At 35.3% G+C, this 24184-nt stretch overlaps 1 protein-coding gene across 2 annotated transcripts in view; it reads left to right on the forward strand.

The window, feature by feature from the left end:
* LOC131435823 (sorbin and SH3 domain-containing protein 1) overlaps positions 1-24184 on the forward strand; it is a 200937-nt gene that overhangs the window by 34881 nt on the left and 141872 nt on the right. For both annotated transcript variants that reach the window (XM_058604038.1, XM_058604039.1), the window contains exon 3: positions 8040-8099. In XM_058604038.1, coding sequence (XP_058460021.1) covers positions 8040-8099 — 60 coding nt within the window. The remainder of the gene's footprint in view (positions 1-8039; positions 8100-24184) is intronic.

Consider the following 24184-nt stretch of genomic DNA (forward strand, 5'->3'; position numbering starts at 1 on the left):
CCATACGAATACTAGTAGTTTCGAACAGGTTTCCAATATAGTTACAAACATATCAGATCAGGAATCAGAACAAATTGGCTCAAATGGCACGTTCCCCTTGATATTTGGAGATCATCCACGATCATCGAGTGCTGTATGAGCTTGGAGAGCACCTCTCATCATCAACACTTACCAAGTTTGACAATAATTGTGCAGTCCTACGTCAATAATTCGAACGATCCCATATCTCTCTACCTTATAGTTTTTGTATGAGGAACGCGTTTTATCCTCCTAGCAGGAAGATGATACATTTTGTTAACGATCCACATGTTTTCTGCATGAATATTCATTTGTCTCTCGAAGAAATTAAAAGATTATCTCCAGAAAGAATGGTAATCGATTTCTTTATTAAAAAAGTACGGGTGTGTATTGTCTGAGACATAACTGGATGTCGTGAATACGAATAAAACTGACTCTTTCTTTATACTTCCGGATATCAATTAGTTGATCGATGGTGTGAATTGTGCAAGTTTTCCCCTATTTCACTACCAGAATTTGGAACGATGCATCTAAACTAAAGTGCAGATTAATTACATTAAGCATTCCGACATTAAATTGAATATTACGAAATGACCCAAAAAATAATAAAATAATGGTGGTTCTGAAAAGAACCTTTACGAAGGCGTTTGTGATCGAGAGTGACGAGTAGAGTTCGAATATATTCTGAGTCGGTGCTATGCATTTGATATCAAATCAGCAGGAAGTTTTATTACAAACTACAACTGGTTGAAAAATGGGCCGTATACAATATAGTGAAGGAAAATTTCGCATAACTCTTTGGGTATACAATTATGTTTCTAAATAACAACATACAGAATTTTTATTGAATTTTTATTTTATTGGATTGGAATGAAATATTTCAGTGGAAGAAACTATCAAAAGGCTGTACGGGATTAGAAGGGCCAAATTATGTAATTCTCTAAGATATTAAACACTGTTGCGAATTTCGCACTGCGAAAATTACAGAGAGCTAATAAAATTATCCTAAATTAGCACTACACTGATGGTTTTAATTTCCGATCTGCAAAGCAATCTTTGCATAATGTTCCCCATTGTTGTTCATTTTTCGTTGTATTTTGCTCCAATGCAAACGACCAGCAGCGAAATGTTGCAATCGATCTTATTTGAAGGGAAACTGGCTCTGCGGCCTGTGCGTTTGAGGTTTTGTATCACGCAAAAGGTCTGCTCACATTACTGACGACTGTCGCTCCTGACGTTCGAAGTATAAATGAAAGCCCTTTTTTTACATTACATGTTTTATTTATTATCCATTTTTTGTCAACATTTATATGCAGTGACTACAATATTTTAGTGATGCAGTTTATAGATTTACATCTATGATATTTACTATTCAGTCTAAATTTAGTTGTTTTTCTTATTGTTTCCGTTCTACATTGGTAGTGACTTTTATTTCATGTTTGGATTTATATCCTTGAAATTGTATATTTTTATCTACTTAACCTAAACTAACTCTAGCTGTAAAGCGCTCTAATAATGGCATGTTCAGAAGTTTAGTTTTATTGTTTTTAAAAATTTAAATTAAAAACGACTTGGACCTTGTTTTTGTGGTGAAAGCACGATCGGAGCGTTTGAGGCTTCATACCACGCCAAAGGTCTGCTTTCATTACCGACTGCTTCTCCTGACGGTCGAAGTCCAAATTAGAGCACGCTTTATACTTGGTTTGTTCTTACTGATGTTGGTTGGAGAACCTCACCTCGGTATCCAGTTCCGTCTGAAGCACTAGAAGAAATCGACAGTCCCACGACAAAAGGGTCTAACTGCAAATGACAGTTTCTCTTTGTTTAACTTTTTTTCCACGATTTACCGGATTAATTTTATATTCGATGCCATACTCTTCGCAAAACTTTCAAGTTAATTCAAGAAATTGCAGTAATGGCTCCGTAATAATCAAAAAAGAAAGTAAACAAAGAGAGGCTCTCATTTCCAGTTAGACCATTTTGTCGTGGGACTGTCGCAATGAACAATTTTCAATCTAAGTTTACCTTTTTGCCTTTCTCCTATAGAAAGATTATGCAATCACTGTGAAAACCGACTTTTGAACCGAGGCTCGGAGGGCCGAGTGTCATATACCATTCGACTCAGTTCGTCGAGTACGCAAAATGTCTGTGTGTGTATGTGTGTATGTAACGGTTTTTTGCACTAACTTTTCTCGGAGATGGCTGAGCCGTTTTCACAAACTTATATTCAAATGAAAGGTATTGTGATCCCGTGCAAAATTCCTGAATATTATTTGGATCCGACTTCCGGTTCCGGAATTATGGGGTACTATGTGCAAAAAATTGAAAAAATAAGTGCATTAACTTTTCTCATAGATGGCGCGACCGATTTTCACAAACTTAGGTTCAAATGAAAGGTCCTGTGGTCCCATACGTAGTTGCAGAATTTCATCCGGATCCGGAAATATAGGGTAAAGTGTGTTAAAAATTTTATACCATCACTGAAAAGGACGAAAACCCGTGAAAAGTTTTCTAAATCGGTCTCAAATCTTCTTCTATTGATAGTTTTTATCAGTAGACGGTCGAACAAACCGATTTTGGTTATTCTTTCAATAATCAAAGAAAATTAGTTTGAAGAATACCACAGTATTATATATGATAGTATGATTGATATGGCATCAATACACCACTAGGTGGATTAAAACTGGTTTTACTTGTCCTGTAGATAATCGGAACTGATATGTGACTGACTACCTCAAAACCATCGTCCGGGTGCGAAAAAGGCAAGCAAGCGTGATTAATTTTCCTCTTTATTTCAAAACGTTTTAGAAAACTTTATTTTTCAGTTATTTATGGTTATCTCACGCTGTTGAAAATTCAATCACAAATTATTGATCATATTTCCGATAGTTTGTTGAAAAAAATATGTTGTTGGGTTAAGTACATCTAGAGATATTCGCTAAAAAGTTCTGCCCATTCTTGTACAGGGTGAATTTTGAAAAGGCGCCCCATACTAAAGTAAGTCGTATTCACGACAAAAATAAGGAATAAAATATTTGTTAAAATAAACTGAAGAATTTCAATTAAAATACATATTTTCTTGAACATGTTTGAGTAATATGAAAATTTCGTAACCTTCAAATCACTCGCCTCTTCGGACCAGGGAAACTTTCTCACCCTATGTGCGGGGCTGGGAATCGAATTCAAGTGGGCTGCGTAAAAGGCATCGACATAGCCATCACGCTGTAACCGTCCCCGAGTCGAACAATTATGTTGCCAAAAAGGAACCGTGCTAAAAATAAATCGAGTCAAAATACTACTCTGAAGAGTACTGCAGTCAATCTTTCGATTACTCAGGAACGATTGTCTTGAAAATAGTGTCTATTTTCGATTTCATCGCGCTCTATACTTAAACGTTGAACGGCAAAAGGTCGAATGACAAAACGTCGAACGATAAAAAGTCGAATGATGAAATATCGAAGATCACAAATCGTCGAATGTATCAAAAGGTCGACTGCGACAGAAGGTCGAATATAGCAAAATGTCGAAGTACCGGATAGTCAAGATACCAAAACGTCTAATACGACAAATTGTATATTCGACGAAAGCTCGAAAACGTATGAAGGACCTTTGCCACTTAAGGTTGAATACGACGAAATGTCGATTACTAAAAAAGGGTGAATGGTGCGAAAGTCGATAGCGGAAACACTATCATGAAATACCGACCTGGAAGAGTTCTTAGTGTCAGTAGGATCCATAGCACTAGCCATGCAATGATTCTGTACACTAAGAATCGGCTGCGAAGTCTGTTGATACAGAAGGTCAAATTCCACTACAGGAATGTAATACAAAGGCTTTGCTTTTATAATAGTGCTTTTCTACGAAGGAGATATTTTTAGCAGTGTAGCACCATTCAATACGTTCAAGTACACAGCACGAAGAGTGAATATTTCCAAAAAAGAGCTTACCTATAGTGATTTATATTATAACAATTGAAGACTGACACCAATTATTTTAACAAATAATGGTGAAATGATATTACGTAAAATGGTAGCGATGACAGTTTAAAATTTGAGAGCAAACACCTTGCATTATTCTGCTCTTACATTCAATTTTTATACCCGTATACTTTACTTCAGCTTAGCTCTTAAACTGTGTTTAACCCTAGAGATTAATGTAGTTTAACAGTTGATTTTAGCAAATATGCGCAATGCTACACACCCAGAATCCGTCATACCGTCGTATCCGTCTTTCTGTCGCATTCGACTTTATGGTGTATTCGACCTTTCGTTATATTCGACCTTTCGTTCTTCGACGTTTTGTCATTCGATATTTTAGTATATATTCCTATTGGGATATGGCGGAAAAATCGACTACACAAAATTACCAATATCTCCGTGAATAGTTACGATAAGGTATCTAAATTTGAAACCATATTTAATTAAAATTGTTTTAAAACAAAAACAATTACTAGTTTGGTCAAAATCAGTCCAGCCATCTCTGAGATCCACGTCTCTTTATTTTGCACACCCATACAATCCCGCATACATACACATAGGCATTTACCCAGTTAGTCAAGCTAAAGCGATTAGTTTATGACACTCAACCTTCCGGGCCTCGGAAAAGGTTTCCAAAGTTTGAGCGAATTCTTTACCTTTTTTTAAAGAGGCTAGCAATCAACGCTTCTCGTATGAAATAATCAAAGCTAGCCGTGATTTAGCTCGAAAATTATAATTAAGAGCAAATTCAGCAGCTAGAAGTTCTATATGGAGGTCCATAATAGAGCACAAACTGGAACAAACGTATCTCCAGCAAGCCGTTCTAGTTTTATTTATTCGACCAGTTCTTCTGTCAAATTTAAAACTGTTCAATTTTTTGTATATTTGAAACACGAGTAAAACACTGCTGGGGCTGCCAGTTTTTCTTGTTATAAAATCCAGATTTATATTTTGTAACTGACATAAATTATACATCTAGAACTAGAACACTTCTGAACACGCCCTAAGTTGGTTCCCCGTCAACTACAGTTCCATTATTTTTCGAAGTCGAACAGTAGGCGTCTGATCGTTGTATGCGCCGTAGTTATGACAATCTTTCGCAATTCCTCAGTAACAAATTGGGTTAATTCATGAGCGGTAAACAATCTCGTTATAAAACCAGAGACTCTTGGAACTTAGGGGCTGTCCATAAAAGACGTCACGCCGCAAGGGGAAGGGGGGTGTTTCATAAAACGTGACCTTTTGTGACAGGGGGGAGGGGGGGAGGTTTTGGAATGTGACGTCCAATATTTTCAATGAGCGCATTTTTGAAATACCTAATTATATTACTGCTTTGCCCTATTTCCTGAAAAAATCTCCACAATAAACTTTTACATTCTATAGGAAAACGTGTATTTGTTGATATAAAAGCTTCTTCTTGTAAATTCGGAAATGAGTGATGCAGGAAATCATTTCTGTTGTGATTAGCAAAAGTGCACAGAGAAGTGAGTAAATTAGCGAAATTAATAAATTTTGCCTAATAGGAGTAAAAAAGAAAAAAATGCCTTCCCCAGGGGACGGGTATAGCGTTATGGGTAAGCCGATGCCTTTCACGCAGCCCGCCTGGGTTTGATTCCCAACCCCGCACATAGGGTCAGAAAGTTTTTCTGGCCCGAAGAGGCGAATGACATTAATGTTAAAACCTCTATAATTGAAACAAAAAAAAAATAGATGCCTTCAAACGGTTTAACTTAAGTTATGCACTGACAATTTTTTCAGTAATTTGATTTTCTAGCATTGATAATAGTATATCATAACAATTTCTCTTATCTGATTCTGATGCAGTTTATTCAATTATACTCCATTTAAAAAAGGGCGGGAGATCAACGATTTCAGACGTAGATCATGTCATGTCTTATCTTGATCATATGTTAATTTCCTCCACCAACATCAAAGCTTATCGAATCATCCAATGATTGAACTTACATACATCAAGAATCATTTTAGCTGAAAATCACTACTCATTGTATGACGGAAGATCAGTACCGATATTGATGGATGTGATTTAAAGTTCACTGATCAACTGATCATGAAAAGATTCTCCGGCAGTGAACTCGTTTTGATGAGGTTTTGATCTTTATTTTCTCAGCCCTGTATGCTACACTAAGGAAATATTATTCTTTACCTAAAACAATAATATACGAGGTCTGTTCAAAAAGTACCCGGAATTCTCATTTTTCTAAAAAAATATTTATTTATTCGTCTACATCTATATGGTCCCCTTCAAAGTAATCCCCCCTAGATATAATACACTTATGCCAGCGTTTTTTCCAGTCTTCGAAACACCCCTGATAGTCACTTTTTGTAATGCTCTGTAGCACTCTCAGCGATTCTGCTTTTATCTCTTCAATCGATGAAAAACGCTGTCCTTTCATGGGTCTCTTCAACTTTGGGAACAGAAAAAAATCACACGGAGCGATATGTGGTGAATAAGGAGGTTGGGGCATGATTAAAGTCTTGTTTTTAGCCAAAAAATCACGAATAAGCAACGATGAATGAGCAGGTGCGTTATCGTGGTGCAAAATCCATGAATTGTTTTTCCATAAATCGGGGCGTTTTTTTCGCTTCACGCAAACGTCCCATTACTATTATTATTCAAGGTAATACTCCTTATTGACGGTTTGACCTTTTGGCAAGAATTCTTTATCGAAGAAAACAGTAAGCTGGGTCGACCGGAGCGTTCGTCGTCTTAAACGTCTTCGCGGCCATCTTGGAAATGCTTATACCACTCGTAAACACTTGTTTTTTTCATAGCAGACTCACCGTAGGCTCTCTGTAACATTTCGCACACTTGGTTACACTTTATTTCATTTTTCACGCAAAATTTAATACAAATTCTTTGAATCTTCAATTCTTCCATTGTTTAAACTAACAAAAATCGCCGAGCTCAAAAAACACGTCTACACCAGCCGCTACAAGACAGAATGTAAACAATGAATACAGCTGAAAATTTCACCATACATTAGGGACATATGTACCAACACAATAAAAAAAATTTTGACCACCGGACTCTCCAGACGCGCGCAATTAAAAAATTCCGGGAACTTTTTGAACAGACCTCGTATCTGTGTACTCCTAGGAGGAATAAAACAGATGATTTAATTGTTTCATCAATTCCAACCAAATACTTTTGGTAATTTATATAATTGATATTAATAAAATAATTCTGACGATTTTGTAGTTCTAGGGATATTTTTTAATCTAATGACAGCATGTCATAAATCGATTTTTCCCTCATATTTGTATGGTTTGTCATACATATTGAAAATGTATTGAGATGAATTTTATTTATTTTGAATTCGTAACATGTGACATAGGGGGGTGGGGGGTCTTTGCTTCTGTGACAATTTGTGACAAAGGGGGGATGGGGAGTCAAAAATCGTCAAAAAAAGCGTGACGTCTTTTATGCAACACAGAGCAAATTCACTTCTAGAATCAATAGCGCAACAATGAGTTGTGCAGTTGATGTTGAAAATTGGAGCGATGTGATTTCAATTTATAAGTTTTATGAACACTTTTGTGGTCAAATCGATTTCAAACGTACAATCAATGAAAACTAACAATTGGAAACCATTTTAATATACACTAAGGTCTTTTTTATGCGGTTTTTTATGCGACTTTTTATGCGAATTTTCAGAGTTATGCGGTTTTTTATGCTATACGTAAACTCGCATAAAAAAGACTTCAGTGTATATTGCTAGTTTTTCAGTACCATTATTTATAAAGCCGATTTGAATGAAATGGTTTTTACAAAACATTTTCTACTGTGTTAGTGAAATCAATTCACAACCGACGAATCGTCACTTTTGCATCAGTAACGAAATAGTCCTTTTTCGAACGAGTTTTACCCTAACGCAAACACAGAACACTTGTCGGACTGACCCCATCCAAAATTTGTTGTTGTGCGCGGACCAAGGAACCCCGCCGCAGTTCGTGTCACATACCGTATCAATTCAACCATGCAGTGAACCGTGTAATAACCGTGTGTCATCTCTAATTTCGCAGAATCCCAGCAGCAGTCGTTCAAGATTGCACCCAAATTCAAGGCCCGTGCCACCGGATCAGGTAACTTGTGCTAAAGTTTAGTTTACTGCCACTAACAAGAAGATTGAATCACGTACCGTAGCAAGTCTTTTTTTTTTGTTCCACACCGTTATATCTCAGCACGAGCTTTTCCTAATGAGAACAGCACCCAAAAGTGGGAGAGGGATCTGGCGAGACAAATTAACTGACATGTTTCATCATTTGCCGTCGTTTGTTCTCATTAGTGTCCTCACGCGTGGATCGACCTTTTCGGTGAAATGTGGGGTCCAAGTAACAGACAATCTGACTATCTAGCGTTGCTCAGCAGATCCGTAGTTTACCTGTCTAAGCTAATATTTCAATTAAGCTGATGGACGGTTAATCGCCGGACAGAAGAGAGTTAGACAGAGATTTATAGTCTGTACCGAATTGAGTTCGCTAGTGCGAATGTGATACTAGTTCTTCGACACCACAACCTCGGCCCGTTAGGTCACAGGCGATGGCATTTGCTCATTATCCTTCGAAATCCATCTGCATTACATTCAATTTAAATGAAGCATATAAATAACCGAGATAAGGTAACAGAACAGACACCAAATGTGCCAGCGAAGGGTTTAAAATAGCTTTTCTGTCGAATCAACGCCGACTATTTTTGGCCACTTCTGTCGGAATCAATCAAAATAATCCGGCCACCGACTTGTTCCAGTGAAACACTGCCGACTGCTGTACTCGTCGTTTTCCGCATCATCGCCATTACCATCGTGGTTGGAGCAGAGTTGCCAGTACATTATCCAAGCAAGCTGGAAAATTGCGATACCGTTTTAGGACGATCTATTTTTTTTAAACCAAGGATGCCGCGACATTGGCAGCCATCAACTCGTCGAGAAAGAGTTTCCATCAGGAAAACAAACGCGAAAGTAACGAACTCATTTCAGTCACGGCTTTCCTCTGGCGTGCAGTTCTCGGATAAACAACCGCTCAGACGGATTGCGATATCCGTGAAGTCTATGACCGTCTTATTCTTAGTCTTCGGATGACGCCTTTCTTCTGCTGCTCCCCTTGGGTCCCACAGTTCATCCCATCGTCGTCCTGACTAATCATTGGCCGTTTGCCAAAGTGGATCGTTTACTTGGAAAATGCCGTAAGACCAACGATTCAGTTTCATGTAGATGTGGAAAAAAAACTACAGAAATAAATTTTAAAAATGCATCAATTAGTCTACCGAAACTGAGAGTAAGCACTTTATTAGAACTACCTAGAATATTTGCGACATTCGAAGAAACACAACATTTGACACCTCGTCAGATTGCTGCCTGACTTCCTCGGTTCCACTAGGAACCATGGTACAACCGTGAAAACACTACCCGATCCGATCTGGGATGGGACGATTGCATAAGATTTGTATACACAGTCGACAGCAAACAACAGTCTGATGGAACGGAACGAATGAACGAGATGTTTTGTGTCTAAAATTAGAGGTCGCAAGATGCGGGTAGTAGCGATTTCAGTATGATAGTAATATTAAAGGGAACTGCACGAAACACGAACACCCGGCTGAAATTCGAGCAACGCACGTAGAAATAAAATTGTTTTGGAAAACAGTGACTAACGGCATGATTTACGCATTTAAACAAGTGAAAGCGCAAAAGAATTTATTGTTGGTGCGTGGTGCGTGGTTCGTGTTTTCTATCCTGGTATTTGATATTTTGAACAATCGGATCGCTTCTGAATCTGCCTGCACCTGCAGTTGAGAAACCTGCTCTGGTGGCGCTCACATCGGACTTGTCGATCGCGACATGTGTGACTGAACGGACACAGTAGATTTGTTAGACATGTTTATGCTAATCCATCTAGTGGAATAACAATTCTTATCTCCTGTCAATTAAATTTGTTTTGTCTTGAGATTGTCGAAATCAGTTGGGTTACTATTCATTTGTCGCTTACGTCACTTATACGATTATTCCACTGAAACGAACTAGTTCAACGTGTTCTGTGATCTTATCATAACTTTCACACGATCTCTAGTTTGCCGAAACAGGATATCTCTGAAAAAATAGTGGATTTTGTCGGATACGTCACTTATACGATTATATATTCAAAACCGGAAGCAATCCCAAAATCGATTCTGGCATGGCTTTAAAAATCGAAAACACATAGCAAAATTGCAGCTAGTCGGTACGTCACTTACGTGATTATTTACCCAGAATCGTAATTGCTTGTCATAATTCATGTGAGTCAAACCCTGATAATTCAGATCAAATTGAACATATCATGTCAATTGTATGGGTGCATAGTACTTCTATTTAAGAGCTCACGAATTTTACATTTCTCTCACCTACTTGTATGTACGAGATTCGTTGCGGACTCACCTGAGGTCGCCATGCTTGCATAAAAGTATGTCGCTTACCATTTGTTCATAAAATGTGCGAGCTGAATATCTTGATAATATGCTGTATTTGTCTGAATGTGACCACTCTGCCAAATCAACAAAAAAAAATTCGGTTTGTAGATTTCATCTCTTTTACTCGTTTGCAATATCTTCGAATACAAAGCTTTTCATCGTGAGCCTTCCGAACTTCATTTAGGGTTTTTGGTACCTCGTGGGAGACTAGTTTGCAAAGTGCACATGACTAATTTCAAAAATTTCAAGTTTCATCTTCGACTCATCCGTGCGTTAGCAGTTTATATCGACCTTCAACTTCAACTAAGATTATCAAAATTTGTTCAGTTATCTCCAAAAATAATCTTGGGATGGAAAAGAGCTCGTTTCGTTGATTAAATAACATACACTGAGGTCTTTTCTACGTGGGAATACGCTAAAAAATCCGAATAACTTCATGAAACGCCCAGTTCTGGTGTAATCTCAAAAAAAATGTTTAACATTTGGCACTTTTGAGATTTCTAAAGAAACCGTGCAACTTCGGAAACCTGCATAGAAAAAACAACGCAGAACTAAACCAATCTTTTTTGTTACCAAATGTCTTGAATACTTTTTTTGAAGCCAAATGTCTCAGAAATGTATAAAACGTCGACATCTGGTGTATGTATTTAAAAAAAAACGTGCTTAATCCACCTAGCAGTGAAATGATACCTTTTTTTATCAATCCGCATGTGTTTTTTGCATGAATATTCTTCGGTGTTTCAGTTCTCATGAGATTATTTCAATGACCGTCGTTTTAAGCGGCAATTTGAGATTTTATTAACTCATTACTCTGTAATATCGAAACTGCAAATCGGATCGAATTTGAATCTAAAAGTGTGACAATCGATTGAACATTCCATGATACATCGGAGTAAGTTCCACTTAGGGTTTACGGTAATTTAAGGTACTTCCAGGGCCGGTATTCAGGAACCAGCATAACCCAAATCGATTCGTATGGCCATATGACGAATGAATTGCAATACACAGAAAAAAATTATGAATTTTACAGGTGATGTTATTCTGCAACCGACACAATTCATAACAATTTAACTTGTCAAAAGACTAAATATTCCATTCCCACAGAATTTTACAGGCTCCGAGTGTAATTTGAATTCGGCTACTGTTAGTCACTATGTGGATTTATATGCATCAATAATCCATTGACCAGATATGTGCTTCTATGGCACAGTCGAGAACTGCCGTGCTTAGCGAGTTAATGTTTCTCGGTTCAAGTCGCGCTGTTTCTGTAAATCTTTTGTTTTTTATTTCATTCGATTTCAAGCCATGTGATTTTCAAATCACAGAATTTTACATGTTCTTGAATGTAAATTTGAGTGAAATACGACGCTCTATTTATGTGCATGTTATAAGATGTAAAATCACTAGATTTTTTCGAACTGTGTAGTTTTGAGTCCAACTTTTAAGCTTTTCGGGATTGTCATTTTCTATACCGGTTTGAATTTAAAAAAATCATCCTGTAATTCCAGAACCGGAAGTCAGAATTGGATAATATTAATTAATTTTGTCTCTGTAGATCTGGCTTTTCTTTTAGAAAACGATTGCGCTTTGAGAAACGATTCGATACTGGAACCGGAATTCGAAAATCGGTGTAGCTGAAGTCAGATAAATTCACCTGAGTAGCTGTTTAGTTTACATTTGTTTCAAAATGTTTGAAAATCAGTGCAGAAATCTTTGAGAAATCGTAGTGCGTATCAAACCTTTGGGTACTTTCCGAATCGAAAAACGAATACAACCAAAAATGAAATAAGTTTATTTGGTTATTGACTATCCAAATCTGCTAACCCGATAAACCTGTTTAATTTATGTGAAATAGACATTTTTATACTAATCATCCTGTATCCCCTAAACCGGAAGTTGGATCTGACAGAAAAGCAAGATGTTTTACAGGATCATAAAACTTTTCATTTGAATTTTAGATCGCTTCAGCCATCTACGAGAAAAATGGGTCCACAATTTTAAATTCGGTTCACATATCATCCTGTAGTTCCAGAACCAGAAATCGGATCCAAACATAATTCAGGAACATTGTTTATGAGCATACGATTTTTCATATGAATCTGAGTATCTAGAAAACGGTTGAGTCATCTCCGAAAAAAAATTGAGTGAAATTATTTGTCACACACGCATTTGCCGATCTCGACGAACTGATTCAAATGGTATATGGGTGTTATATTCTTCCAGCATTTATTGCTGTAAGTAGTTTAAATCAATATAATTACGGAATTGCTTTCAACTGGAAAATGTTGCCATCATTTGGTTTACATATGTCAAATTTTAACAATTATGTTGCCAAAAACGAACCGTGCTAAAATCTGTCCGAGGTAAAATATCATGCTGTACACAGTCTTTTGGGTACTTAGAAACAATTGTATGTAACAGTATAAAAAATCGTGTTTTATGTTGCTCCAAAGCATTTCTTTGACAGACAGCGCTCAAAGCTTCTACTACTGGAATAGGGGAAAAAGTCGCTTACACAAAAATTCCGATATCTCCGTTAAAAATGGACGGATTTTGACAATCTATGGCTTGTTGGATAGGTATTACCGTGATTTCTCGGTATTTATACAGATTTTTGACCTCTATACCACAATACAGATATGTTCTCCCAGAATACCGATAATTCACGGATCACACAGATAAGTACCGATTTTGGTTTTTAGCTTGAATAGACATGAGAAAAGCTTGTCGTGGGACCTTTTTTTTTCGCTCACCTTTTCTACTACTTATGTAGAAGAGATATTGATACCGATATGATACAGATAGATTTTTGCGCCGAAAACATATTTTTGGAAAAATGACCTGGCAACGCAGATAGGTACAACCATTTTTCTTAGTGTGAACAGTGCGGTTTTAACTTTATATTACTATCGTTAAAACATGTTGTTTTCGGCCAGTGTGAACATAGTATTAATGTTATTGAATAGACAATAACACTGACGGACGTTCAAATCCATACAGACCCAATTATTTGACTGACTATCATTTCGATTAGAGTAATGATTCTGCGGAAGTTGTATAGAAATTTTAATTTTCTACATTCATTGGGTGACTAAAATCTCTTTGAACAATTGAACATTCAAAAGACAAAAAAGAATACTGAGAAAAGTGCGAGTAGATATTGGCAGATTTAAAGTGATTTGCTGTACTTTTTCTTACTATTTTACAACGTCGAATTAAAAACTTCGATGATTAACTAAAATTGATACAGATTCAGATCAAACTAGTGTCATTTTCGTTTTTACCAATTGCACTACACCAGTGCTACACTTTTTCTGCACCGACACCACTGGTGTAGCACTCATCAAAAGTTTGGTGTAGCTCTGTGCAATGGAATCGTTAATTGTAGTCAATGGTTACTGTTTATGTTTTCGTCATTTTTGTTCGTTTATTCATGCCTCAGTGTAGCACTGCACCGGTGTAGTGCAAATTAAAAACGAAAACGCCATAAGTAACATAAATCTTGCGAACAAGTTTTATTGTCCCTTCACAACATATATTTTGTCGATCTCAATGAAAAAACTTAAAATAACGTGTGGGTAAAACTCGGAATGATTGACGCTTATACAACTTTGATGAGAGCTTCATGCACTAATTTTAGAACAGCAGTTAATCGAATTGAAACATTTCCCGTACGAGTTGAACGCCAATAATGGCCCGTAATGGCAGTTGATCTCGATCAGACCACTTGCCCATCAATTCGAAAATGATAGATCTAACTTCAGTCCGGTAATCCAGGCAGGCGGTGACGATGGCGATGACAGAAATGACGCCGACGGTCATCCGTCAGTCGGTGCAGTGTTGCAGTGTTTTATCTTTTTCATCAAGAGGCACACTTCCACTGACAGAAAAAAAATCAGCAAAAAAGATGACGCTTTGTCTGGTAAGTCTATCAGTCAGGGAATCGTTCGTTCTGCCATCAGGTCTGACAGTAAGAGAGGTCTTCAGAGATCATCCTTCCGTGAAAGTGAACGCAAGCTGACTGGTAAAACCTTGCTGGCTTCGAGCTCCGACCGAGTGCATCAAGTGGCAATAGAAAACAAAATCCGAGTCTCCCTTGACTGAGGAGCCTGACTCCGTCCGTCGAGTGAATGGAACCGAAGCTAATTTGAGTGTGTTTACCAGTGCGCGACTGCATCCGAGCAAAGCCAGACCAAAGCCCTCGGGATGTCGAACTATCTGATCCGGACAAACACAACTGATCCTGGAGGAATTCAATTCAGGATAAAATGAAATGTTCGGCACTTCAAAATCTTGTATAAGGAATGATGAAAATTGAAATTTGTTCCCCGGTCCGCTCGAATCAGCTCGCTGGCAGTGCACTGTTGCTGTCGGCTATAAACGATTCCCGTACAAATGTCACTTTTTTGATGGATTTATAGTCCTCTAACTGTAATGAAAGGCTGATTGAAATGTCGCCTGTAGGCGGGACTGGTGGCTGGGTGTTTGTGTGTTTCGCAAATTGAAAATCCCTGTTCACGAACTACGGATGGAATGATTTAATCGCAAACGGATGGGAACAAGAAGAAGAAGAAGAAGAAGCGAACAGATGTCGGTGAATGGAGGCGCCCGGTCGTCATTCGAATGATGACGCATGTGTCATCGAACATAGAAACTGATTTGAGATGATTCTATGATGGGGGTAGGAAAAACGCGCATGGTTTTTTTTTCAGACTACGGTAAGATACGAAAGGATCGTCATAAAATTACTACCCTTTTTGTGATGAACGAAACCTTTGTGATTGATGTTCATTAATGCTGCAAATGAAAATGTCGGTTTGGTTCACTTTCGTATCTGATCATAATACATAAGTCATGTGAGTGACACACAGATGGCGCTATTATTGTCTAATCTACATGACGTTTACGAAGTACCAACTTTAAAAAGACTGTAGGAAATTTCATAACATTTGGATTAATCAGATAGAAGTGATAGCCATCTAATCATTTTCAGAACAAGAGACTCAAAACAATTTTGTGTGTTAATTTATCATTGATTCTTAATTAATAATGTTATCCGCACTTTACTCCATCAAAAAAGAATGTTTTGGTCGTCCAATTGAAGCAGTAACTTCAGAAAACATCAATAAAGTCCACAAATTAATTATGTATAATCGTAAATTCAAATTGTGTGAGATAGCTGGCTGTAAACCAGGCTGTATGTCTACAATTGTGCATGATAATTTGACCATGAGGAAACTCTTGCTCACAGTCGATCGAAAACAACAAATGCGTTGATGATTTCGAGCAGTGTTGGGTTATGTTTACAAGTAATTCATCAGATTTTTTTAGTCGATATGTACAATGGATGAGGCATGGATCCATCACTTCACCCCGGAATTAAAACGATTATTCGAAATGTAAAAAGTGAACAACTATCAGCTGGGAAAATCGGGGATTCAGTATTTTAGGATGTACATGATGTAATCCTCATCGGCTATCTTAAGTAAGAAAAAATAATCAATAACAAATACTAAATAACAGATCGGCTGAAAAGTTCGTATCGTTTCTATGAGAGGGCGCCACTAGAATTAAATCCATACCATTTTCAGTTAGTACCAACCTTCAAAAGATACGTGTATAAATTTGACAGCTGTCTGATTATTAGTTTGTGAGATATTGCATTTTGAGTGAAGCTACTTTTGTTATTGTGAAAAAAATGGAAAAAAGGAATTTCGTGTGTTGATGAAACACTACTTTTCGATGAAAAAAAGTGCCGCCGATACAAAAAAATGGCTTGATGAGTGTTATCCAGACTCTGCACCGGGCGAAGCAACAATTCGTAAGTGGTTTGCAAAATTTCGTACTGGTCATATGAGCACCGAAGACGATGAACGCAGTGGACGTCCAAAAGAGGCTGTTACCGATGAAAACGTGAAAAAAATCCACAAAATGATTTTCAATGACCGTAAAGTGAAGTTGATCGAGATAGCTGACACCCTGAAGATATCAAAGGAACGTGTTGGACATATTATTCACGAATATTTGGATATGAGAAAGCTTTGTGTAAAATGGGTGCCGCGTGAGCTCACAATCGATCAAAAACAACAACGAATTGATGATTCTGAGCAGTGTTTGGAGCTGTTATATCGAAATAAAACCCATTTTTTTCGTCGATATATAACAATGGACGAAACATGGCTCCATCACTTCACTCCGAAGTCCAATCGACAGTCAGCTGAGTGGACTGCACGCGATGAACCGAACCCAAAGCGTGGAAAGACTCAACAATCGGCCGGTAAGGTTGTGGCGTCTGTATTTTGGGATTCGCATGGTATAATTTTCATCGGCTGCCTTGAAAAGAGGAAAAACCATCAACAGTGACTATTATATAGCGTTATTAGAGCGTTTGAAGGACGAAATTTCAAAAAAACAGTCTCATTTGAAGAAGAAAAAAATTTGTTACATCCAGACATTTCACCGTGTCACAAGTCGATGAAAACCATGCTGAAATTGAACGAATTGGGCTTTGAATTGCTCCCTCATCCACCGTATTCTCCAGATTTGGCCCCTAGTGACTTTTTCCTGTTCTCAGACCTCAAGAGAATGCTCGCTGGTGAAAAATTTAGAAGCAATGAAGAGGTAATCACTGAAACTGAGGCCTATTTAGAGGCAAAGGACAAATCGTACAACGAAAATGGTATCGAAAAGTTGAAAGACGCTGTATCGCCTTTGATGGCAATTATGTTGAATAATAAAAACGAGTTTTGACAAAAAAATGTGTGTTTCTATTAAACGATACGAACTTTTCAGCCGAACTGTTACATAGCGTTGTTGAAACGTTTGAATGCAATAGGAACGAATTAAAAAATACAATTACGGAAATTACAAAAATTACAAAAATTACAAAAATTACAAAAATTACAAAAATTACAAAAATTACAAAAATTACAAAAATTACAAAAATTACAAAAATTACAAAAATTACAAAAATTACAAAAATTACAAAAATTACAAAAATTACAAAAATTACAAAAATTACAAAAATTACAAAAATTACAAAAATTACAAAAATTACAAAAATTACAAAAATTACAAAAATTACAAAAATTACAAAAATTACAAAAATTACAAAAATTACAAAAATTACAAAAATTACAAAAATTACAAAAATTACAAAAATTACAAAAATTACAAAAATTACAAAAATTACAAAAATTACAAAAATTACAAAAATTACAAAAATTACAAAAATTACAAAAATTACAAAAATTACAAAAATTACAAAAATTACAAAAATTACAAAAATTACAAAAATTACAAAAATTACAAAAATTACAAAAATTACAAAAATTACAAAAATTACAAAAATTACAAAAATTACAAAAATTACAAAAATTACAAAAATTACAAAAATTACAAAAATTACAAAAATTACAAAAATTACAAAAATTACAAAAATTACAAAAATTACAAAAATTACAAAAATTACAAAAATTACAAAAATTACAAAAATTACAAAAATTACAAAAATTACAAAAATTACAAAAATTACAAAAATTACAAAAATTACAAAAATTACAAAAATTACAAAAATTACAAAAATTACAAAAATTACAAAGATTACAAAAAATTACAGAAAATTACAGAAAGTTACAGAAAATTACAGAAAATTACAGAAAATTACAGAAAATTACAGAAAATTACAGAAAATTACAGAAAATTACAGAAAATTACAGAAAATTACAAAAATTACAAAAATTACAAAAATTACAAAAATTACAAAAATTACAAAAATTACAAAAATTACAAAAATTACAAAAATTACAAAAATTACAAAAATTACAAAAATTACAAAAATTACAAAAATTACAAAGATTACAAAAAATTACAGAAAATTACAGAAAGTTACAGAAAATTACAGAAAATTACAGAAAATTACAGAAAATTACAGAAAATTACAGAAAATTACAGAAAATTACAGAAAATTACAGAAAATTACAGAAAATTACAGAAAATTACAGAAAATTACAGAAAATTACAGAAAATTACAGAAAATTACAGAAAATTACAGAAAATTACAGAAAATTACAGAAAATTACAGAAAATTACAAAAAATTACAGAAAATTACAGAAAATTACAGAAAATTACAGAAAATTACAGAAAATTACAGAAAATTACAGAAAATTACAGAAAATTACAGAAAATTACAGAAAATTACAGAAAATTACATAAAATTACAGAAAATTACAGAAAATTACAGAAAATTACAGAAAATTACAGAAAATTACAGAAAATTACAGAAAATTACAGAAAATTACAGAAAATTACAAAAGATTACAGAAAATTACAGAAAATTACAGAAAATTACAGAAAATTACAGAAAATTACAGAAAATTACAGAAAATTACAGAAAATTACAGAAAATTACAGAAAATTACAGAAAATTACAGAAAATTACAGAAAATTACAGAAAATTACAGAAAATTACAGAGAATAACAGAAAATTACAGAAAATTACAGAGAATAACAGAAAATTACAGAAAATTACAGAAAATTACAGAAAATTACAGAAAATTACAGAAAATTACAGAAAATTACAGAAAATTACAGAAAATTACAGAAAATTACAGAAAATTACAGAAAATTACAGAAAATTACAGAAAATTACAGAAAATTACACAAAAGTACACAAAATTACAGAAAATTACAGAAAATTACAGAAAATTACAGAAAATTACAGAAAATTACAGAAAATTACAGAAAATTACAGAAAATTGCAGAAAATTACAAAAATTACCAAAATTACAAAAATTACAGAAAATTACAGAAAATTACAGAGAATAACAGAAAATTACAGAAAATTACAGAGAATATCAGAAAATTACAGAAAATTACAGAAAATTACAGAAAATTACAGAAAATTACAGAAAATTACAGAAAATTACAGAAAATTACAGAAAATTACAGAAAATTACAGAAAATTACAGAAAATTACAGAAAATTACAGAAAATTACAGAAAATTACAGAAAATTACAGAAAATTACAGAAAATTACAGAAAATTACAGAGAATAACAGAAAATTGCAGAGAATAACAGAAAATTACAGAAAATTACAGAAAATTACAGAAAATTACAGAAAATTACAGAAAATTACAGAAAATTACAGAAAATTACAGAAAATTACAGAAAATTACAGAAAATTACAGAAAATTACAGAAAATTACAGAAAATTACAGAAAATTACAGAAAATTACAGAAAATTACAGAAAATTACAGAAAATAACAGAAAATTACAGAAAATTACAGAAAATTACAGAGAATAACAGAAAATTGCAGAGAATAACAGAGAATAACAGAAAATTACAGAAAATTACAGAAAATTACAGAAAATTACAGAAAATTACAGAAAATTACAGAAAATTACAGAAAATTACAGAAAATCACAGAAAATTACAGAAAATTACAGAAAATTACAGAAAATTACAGAAAATTACAGAAAATTACAGAAAATTACAGAAAATTACAGAAAATTACAGAAAATTACAGAAAATTACAGAAAATTACAGAAAATTACAGAAAATTACAGAAAATTACAGAAAATTACAGAAAATTACATAAAATTACAGAAAATTACAGAAAATTACAGAAAATTACAGAAAATTACAGAAAATTACAGAAAATTACAGAAAATTGCAGAAAATTACAAAAATTACAAAAATTACAAAAATTACAAAAATTACAAAAATTACAAAAATTACAAAAATTACAAAAATTACAAAAATTACAAAAATTACAAAAATTACAAAAATTACAAAAATTACAAAAATTACAAAAATTACAAAAATTACAAAAATTACAAAAATTACAAAAATTACAAAAATTACAAAAATTACAAAAATTACAAAAATTACAAAAATTACAAAAATTACAAAAATTACAAAAATTACAAAAATTACAAAAATTACAAAAATTACAGAAAATTACATAAGTGACAAACAATGCTTAAAATGTCTAAAATGTCTAAAATGTCTAAAATGTCTTAAATGTCTTAAATGACAATGACTAACTATGACAAAAATGATTAAATTGGAAAATGACAAAAAGTACAATTTTACCAATTTTTCCATTGAACTATTTTCCTGGGCTGTCTCTAAAAATGTCCAATTATCTTCCTCAGTTTGGTCATATCATATGTCACATCCTATCATATTCTATGCCACACTTTAAAGCAAATGGACCACCCTTTTAAATACATTTGATTTCCATCATGAAAAACAATCTCGAATAATGGCAAGCAATTCAAATAATAATTGAACGAACAAGTTCAATTCGAGGAGATTGGATTTGCCGTGCATCAACAATTTCCCAACTGTGGGAGGCCCCATTAGAATTTTACCACATCCCAGGTCCATCCCAGGTCTGTTGGTGTCCATGGCCAACGTAGAACCGAAAACTGTGCATCAAGCTGCCGAGATTTTCGCCCCCTTCCGAACTAATAAACATGAATAAAATTGGAAAAGTTTTTTCCATAATTGAACTATTTCATTGTTTGCTTCTCTGTTACGGGTCGTTCCTTATCGGCTGTTTGGATCCAGTCCGGTATGGCAGGAACAAGCTGTGATGGAGCAATTTTCTGGGTCCCCTCGGTCAAATAACCTGGCTCTTGACATGCAGACAAAATTTCTAATAGAACGGAGAGCAGCCATTTGATTATTATTGATTCCGAATTTATCGCCGAGGCCGCTGGCTATGTCCGATTTACCTCCTGAAAATTGAACCGGTAAAGAGGTCTACGATGCCGAAGTGCTCTTCTAATTTCAATGAAAACTCATAAGAGGTAATAACAAAATTTTCCCGCCGGAAATGACCTTGCCCCGCACCGAGGTCCGGTAGGAAGAAAATGATTGGAAAGAGGTTCGGTACAGAACTGGAATGTGCTTTATCTCAAACTTCTCAGTTCGGTATTCGTACCCATGCTCCGTTTCTGGGCGAGGAAAGACCATTGACTAGCTATAGTAGCATTATTAATAGCTGACAGGAGAAGGTTTGACCCGCTTCTACCGGATCCGTAGCTGATAGGCTTTGGTAATAAATTTTGAATGAAATTATATGGCAGCAACTCTTCGGAATTTATTTTAATAGCTCAGAGTCTAACCGGTAGCAATGAATCAGAGGCAATTCAGTCAGAAAATTAGTTCATGTGGAAGGATTTATTCTATTCTGTGTATTATTTATTTACTCGATCTTTTTTGGTAGAACATCTTACTAACTTCAGAAACTTCGTCAACCAACTCACCAATCATCGAATTCAAATAACAGTCTCTCGAATGTTCTGAGGTAAACAATAGGTAGCAGCCTAATGCGAGGTCACGAGTCAAAATTCACCAACTCCATAGAAAAAATCCGCCACGCCTGCTGTCTGAAAATTTATCGCCTCATTCGCCAGATGTTTGAATGTACCGGAGCACGTAATCGGTCCCAGAATAACATGCCTTATGTTGTTGTTGTTGTTTTTTTCCTAATCCGACAGTCCTTCAGCTGTCAACAAACGCGAACCTGACCCCCCCGTGCCATTCTGGTCAGCATTCCGAAATTCCCATTTCCATTAATCGATCTGTAGCACGATGATGGAAACAAAACCCCAAAAGAATAGTAGCCGTCGGTTTATTTAGCATCTAGCAGGACTATGGCACGGAAACATGCGGGGTGTGAAGTTATTGGCAGCAATTACATCAACGTCTGCCAACGAGAAGCCTGGATGTTTGCTATGAATATTCAATTATTATTATTCACAAACCTGTGAACAGTGGAACAAATTTCTCCAGTAATTTCTCAGTATGTGGATTACAGTGAATACAAATTAGCTTTTAAGCAAGATGAATTTTCTTCGAATGCACAATTAGAATAAGTTTTCACAACAACCGATTATAAATACACTCTCCTACTCAGTGCTTGAGCGGAAAATAGGTATAGAGCAAGAAGACTAGTGTTTGATGAACAGATAAGATGTTTGGATGTATGGTACAAGGTTCAGGGTGGCGAAATGGTAGCCACGCTCTTGAATGTGAAGAAATTTTTTTTTTTGGAAAAATACATATATACATTCCCAATCGAACTCCTACGATTTATTCTAGAACACCATTTCTGTACATTTAATAGTTCCGAGCAGCAACGATTTGAAGAAATACGGTAAAATTCAACAAAAACCTTGTTCTACAACTGCTACGAGAGTGTTTCAGCTATAGCTATAGCAGCCATTAATCAAATCGTCATTCAGTAATAGCCGTTCAACCGAGAAGGTTGTGTATAGAAGCGTACAGTTTAATAACGCTGGTTGGTTTACACGCGTTAAATACGACAACGGTTGAACTACAGGTAGAAACCTGTTGGCAGCAGCCGTTAAAACGTATAGTCGTGCTGCATAAGAGAGCCCTAGTGCTGGGCCAAGCTGGTGAAGGAAACAACAAAGGGCGTTTCCCAAACTCTACCCAGGCCGCAATATACAGCCACAAGTGCTGAGCAGGAGAGTGCAAAGGCACATCGAAGAGGAAGAGTGCAAAGGCACATAGAAGCAGGAGAGTGCAAAGGCACACCGGTGCGAAGGCACTTCGGTGCAGAAGCATATCGGTGCGGAGCACTAGGAAGAAGGAGACAAGACAACTCGGTCTTTCCACTGCCATACAACACGCAGGTATACACCGGTGACCTGCGCTGGTTACAGCTGGCGAAGACGAAAGCAAATCGGAATTCGAGTGGTGCTGGATGTCAGGTAGCAGTAGCATCACATCCAACAAGAACATCTAGATCAACGAGGATCTACACGGCAGTGCAACGGAGATAGACAACAATTTCAAGGTAGAAGTTTTTTCTTTTCCTTTTGATTGAGTACTGTGTAGTGTTGGTTTCATTTTTTATTTTAAAGTTTGATTAAAAATTTTAATGTGATGGATGAATCCATGGACGTAAATCCTAGCATGAATCCTATACCCCCACGAACGAAAAAATATCAGGAGAGCTCTTCTGGGCCTTGGATAGTCTTTTTTAGACGTATATCAAAGCCATTAAACATTTTTCAAATTAATAAAGGTTTGACATCACGATACTCTTCAAACAAAGAGATCATAAAAGTAAATAACGATAAAATTCGTGTTGTGGTAAATAATTTGAAACACGCGAATGATATTGTCTCTTCGGAACATTTCAATAAAGAGTATAAAGTTTACATACCCTCCAAAGATGTCGAAATTGACGGTGTTGTTACCGAAGCGAGTCTTTCGGTAGATGATTTACTCAAGCATGGTGTTGGTCGTTTCAAGAACTCTATGCTTGAGGGTGTGAAAATACTGGAGTGCAAACAACTGTACTCAGTAGTTCATGAAGAGGAAAAAAAAGTTTATCGCCCATCAGACTCGTTTCGAGTGACATTTGCCGGGTCTGCGTTGCCGTCCCATGTCTATGTCGATAAAATTCGCCTCCCTGTTCGGCTTTTTGTTCCAAATGTAATGAATTGTACGAACTGCAAAAAATTCGGCCACACAGCTACTTACTGTAGTAATAAACCAAAATGTATTAAGTGTGAAGGGCCTCACAAAGATAATGATTGCAACAAGGAAATTGAAAAATGTATTTATTGTGGGAATAGTCCTCATGATGATATTTCAGTATGCACTGCATTTAAAGTGCACAAAGACAAAATTAAGCTTTCTTTAAAAGCACGGTCTAAGCGCACATATGCAGAAATG

The sequence above is a fragment of the Malaya genurostris genome, chromosome 3 (assembly GCF_030247185.1).
Source record: "Malaya genurostris strain Urasoe2022 chromosome 3, Malgen_1.1, whole genome shotgun sequence".
NCBI classification, from domain to species: Eukaryota; Metazoa; Arthropoda; class Insecta; order Diptera; family Culicidae; genus Malaya; species Malaya genurostris.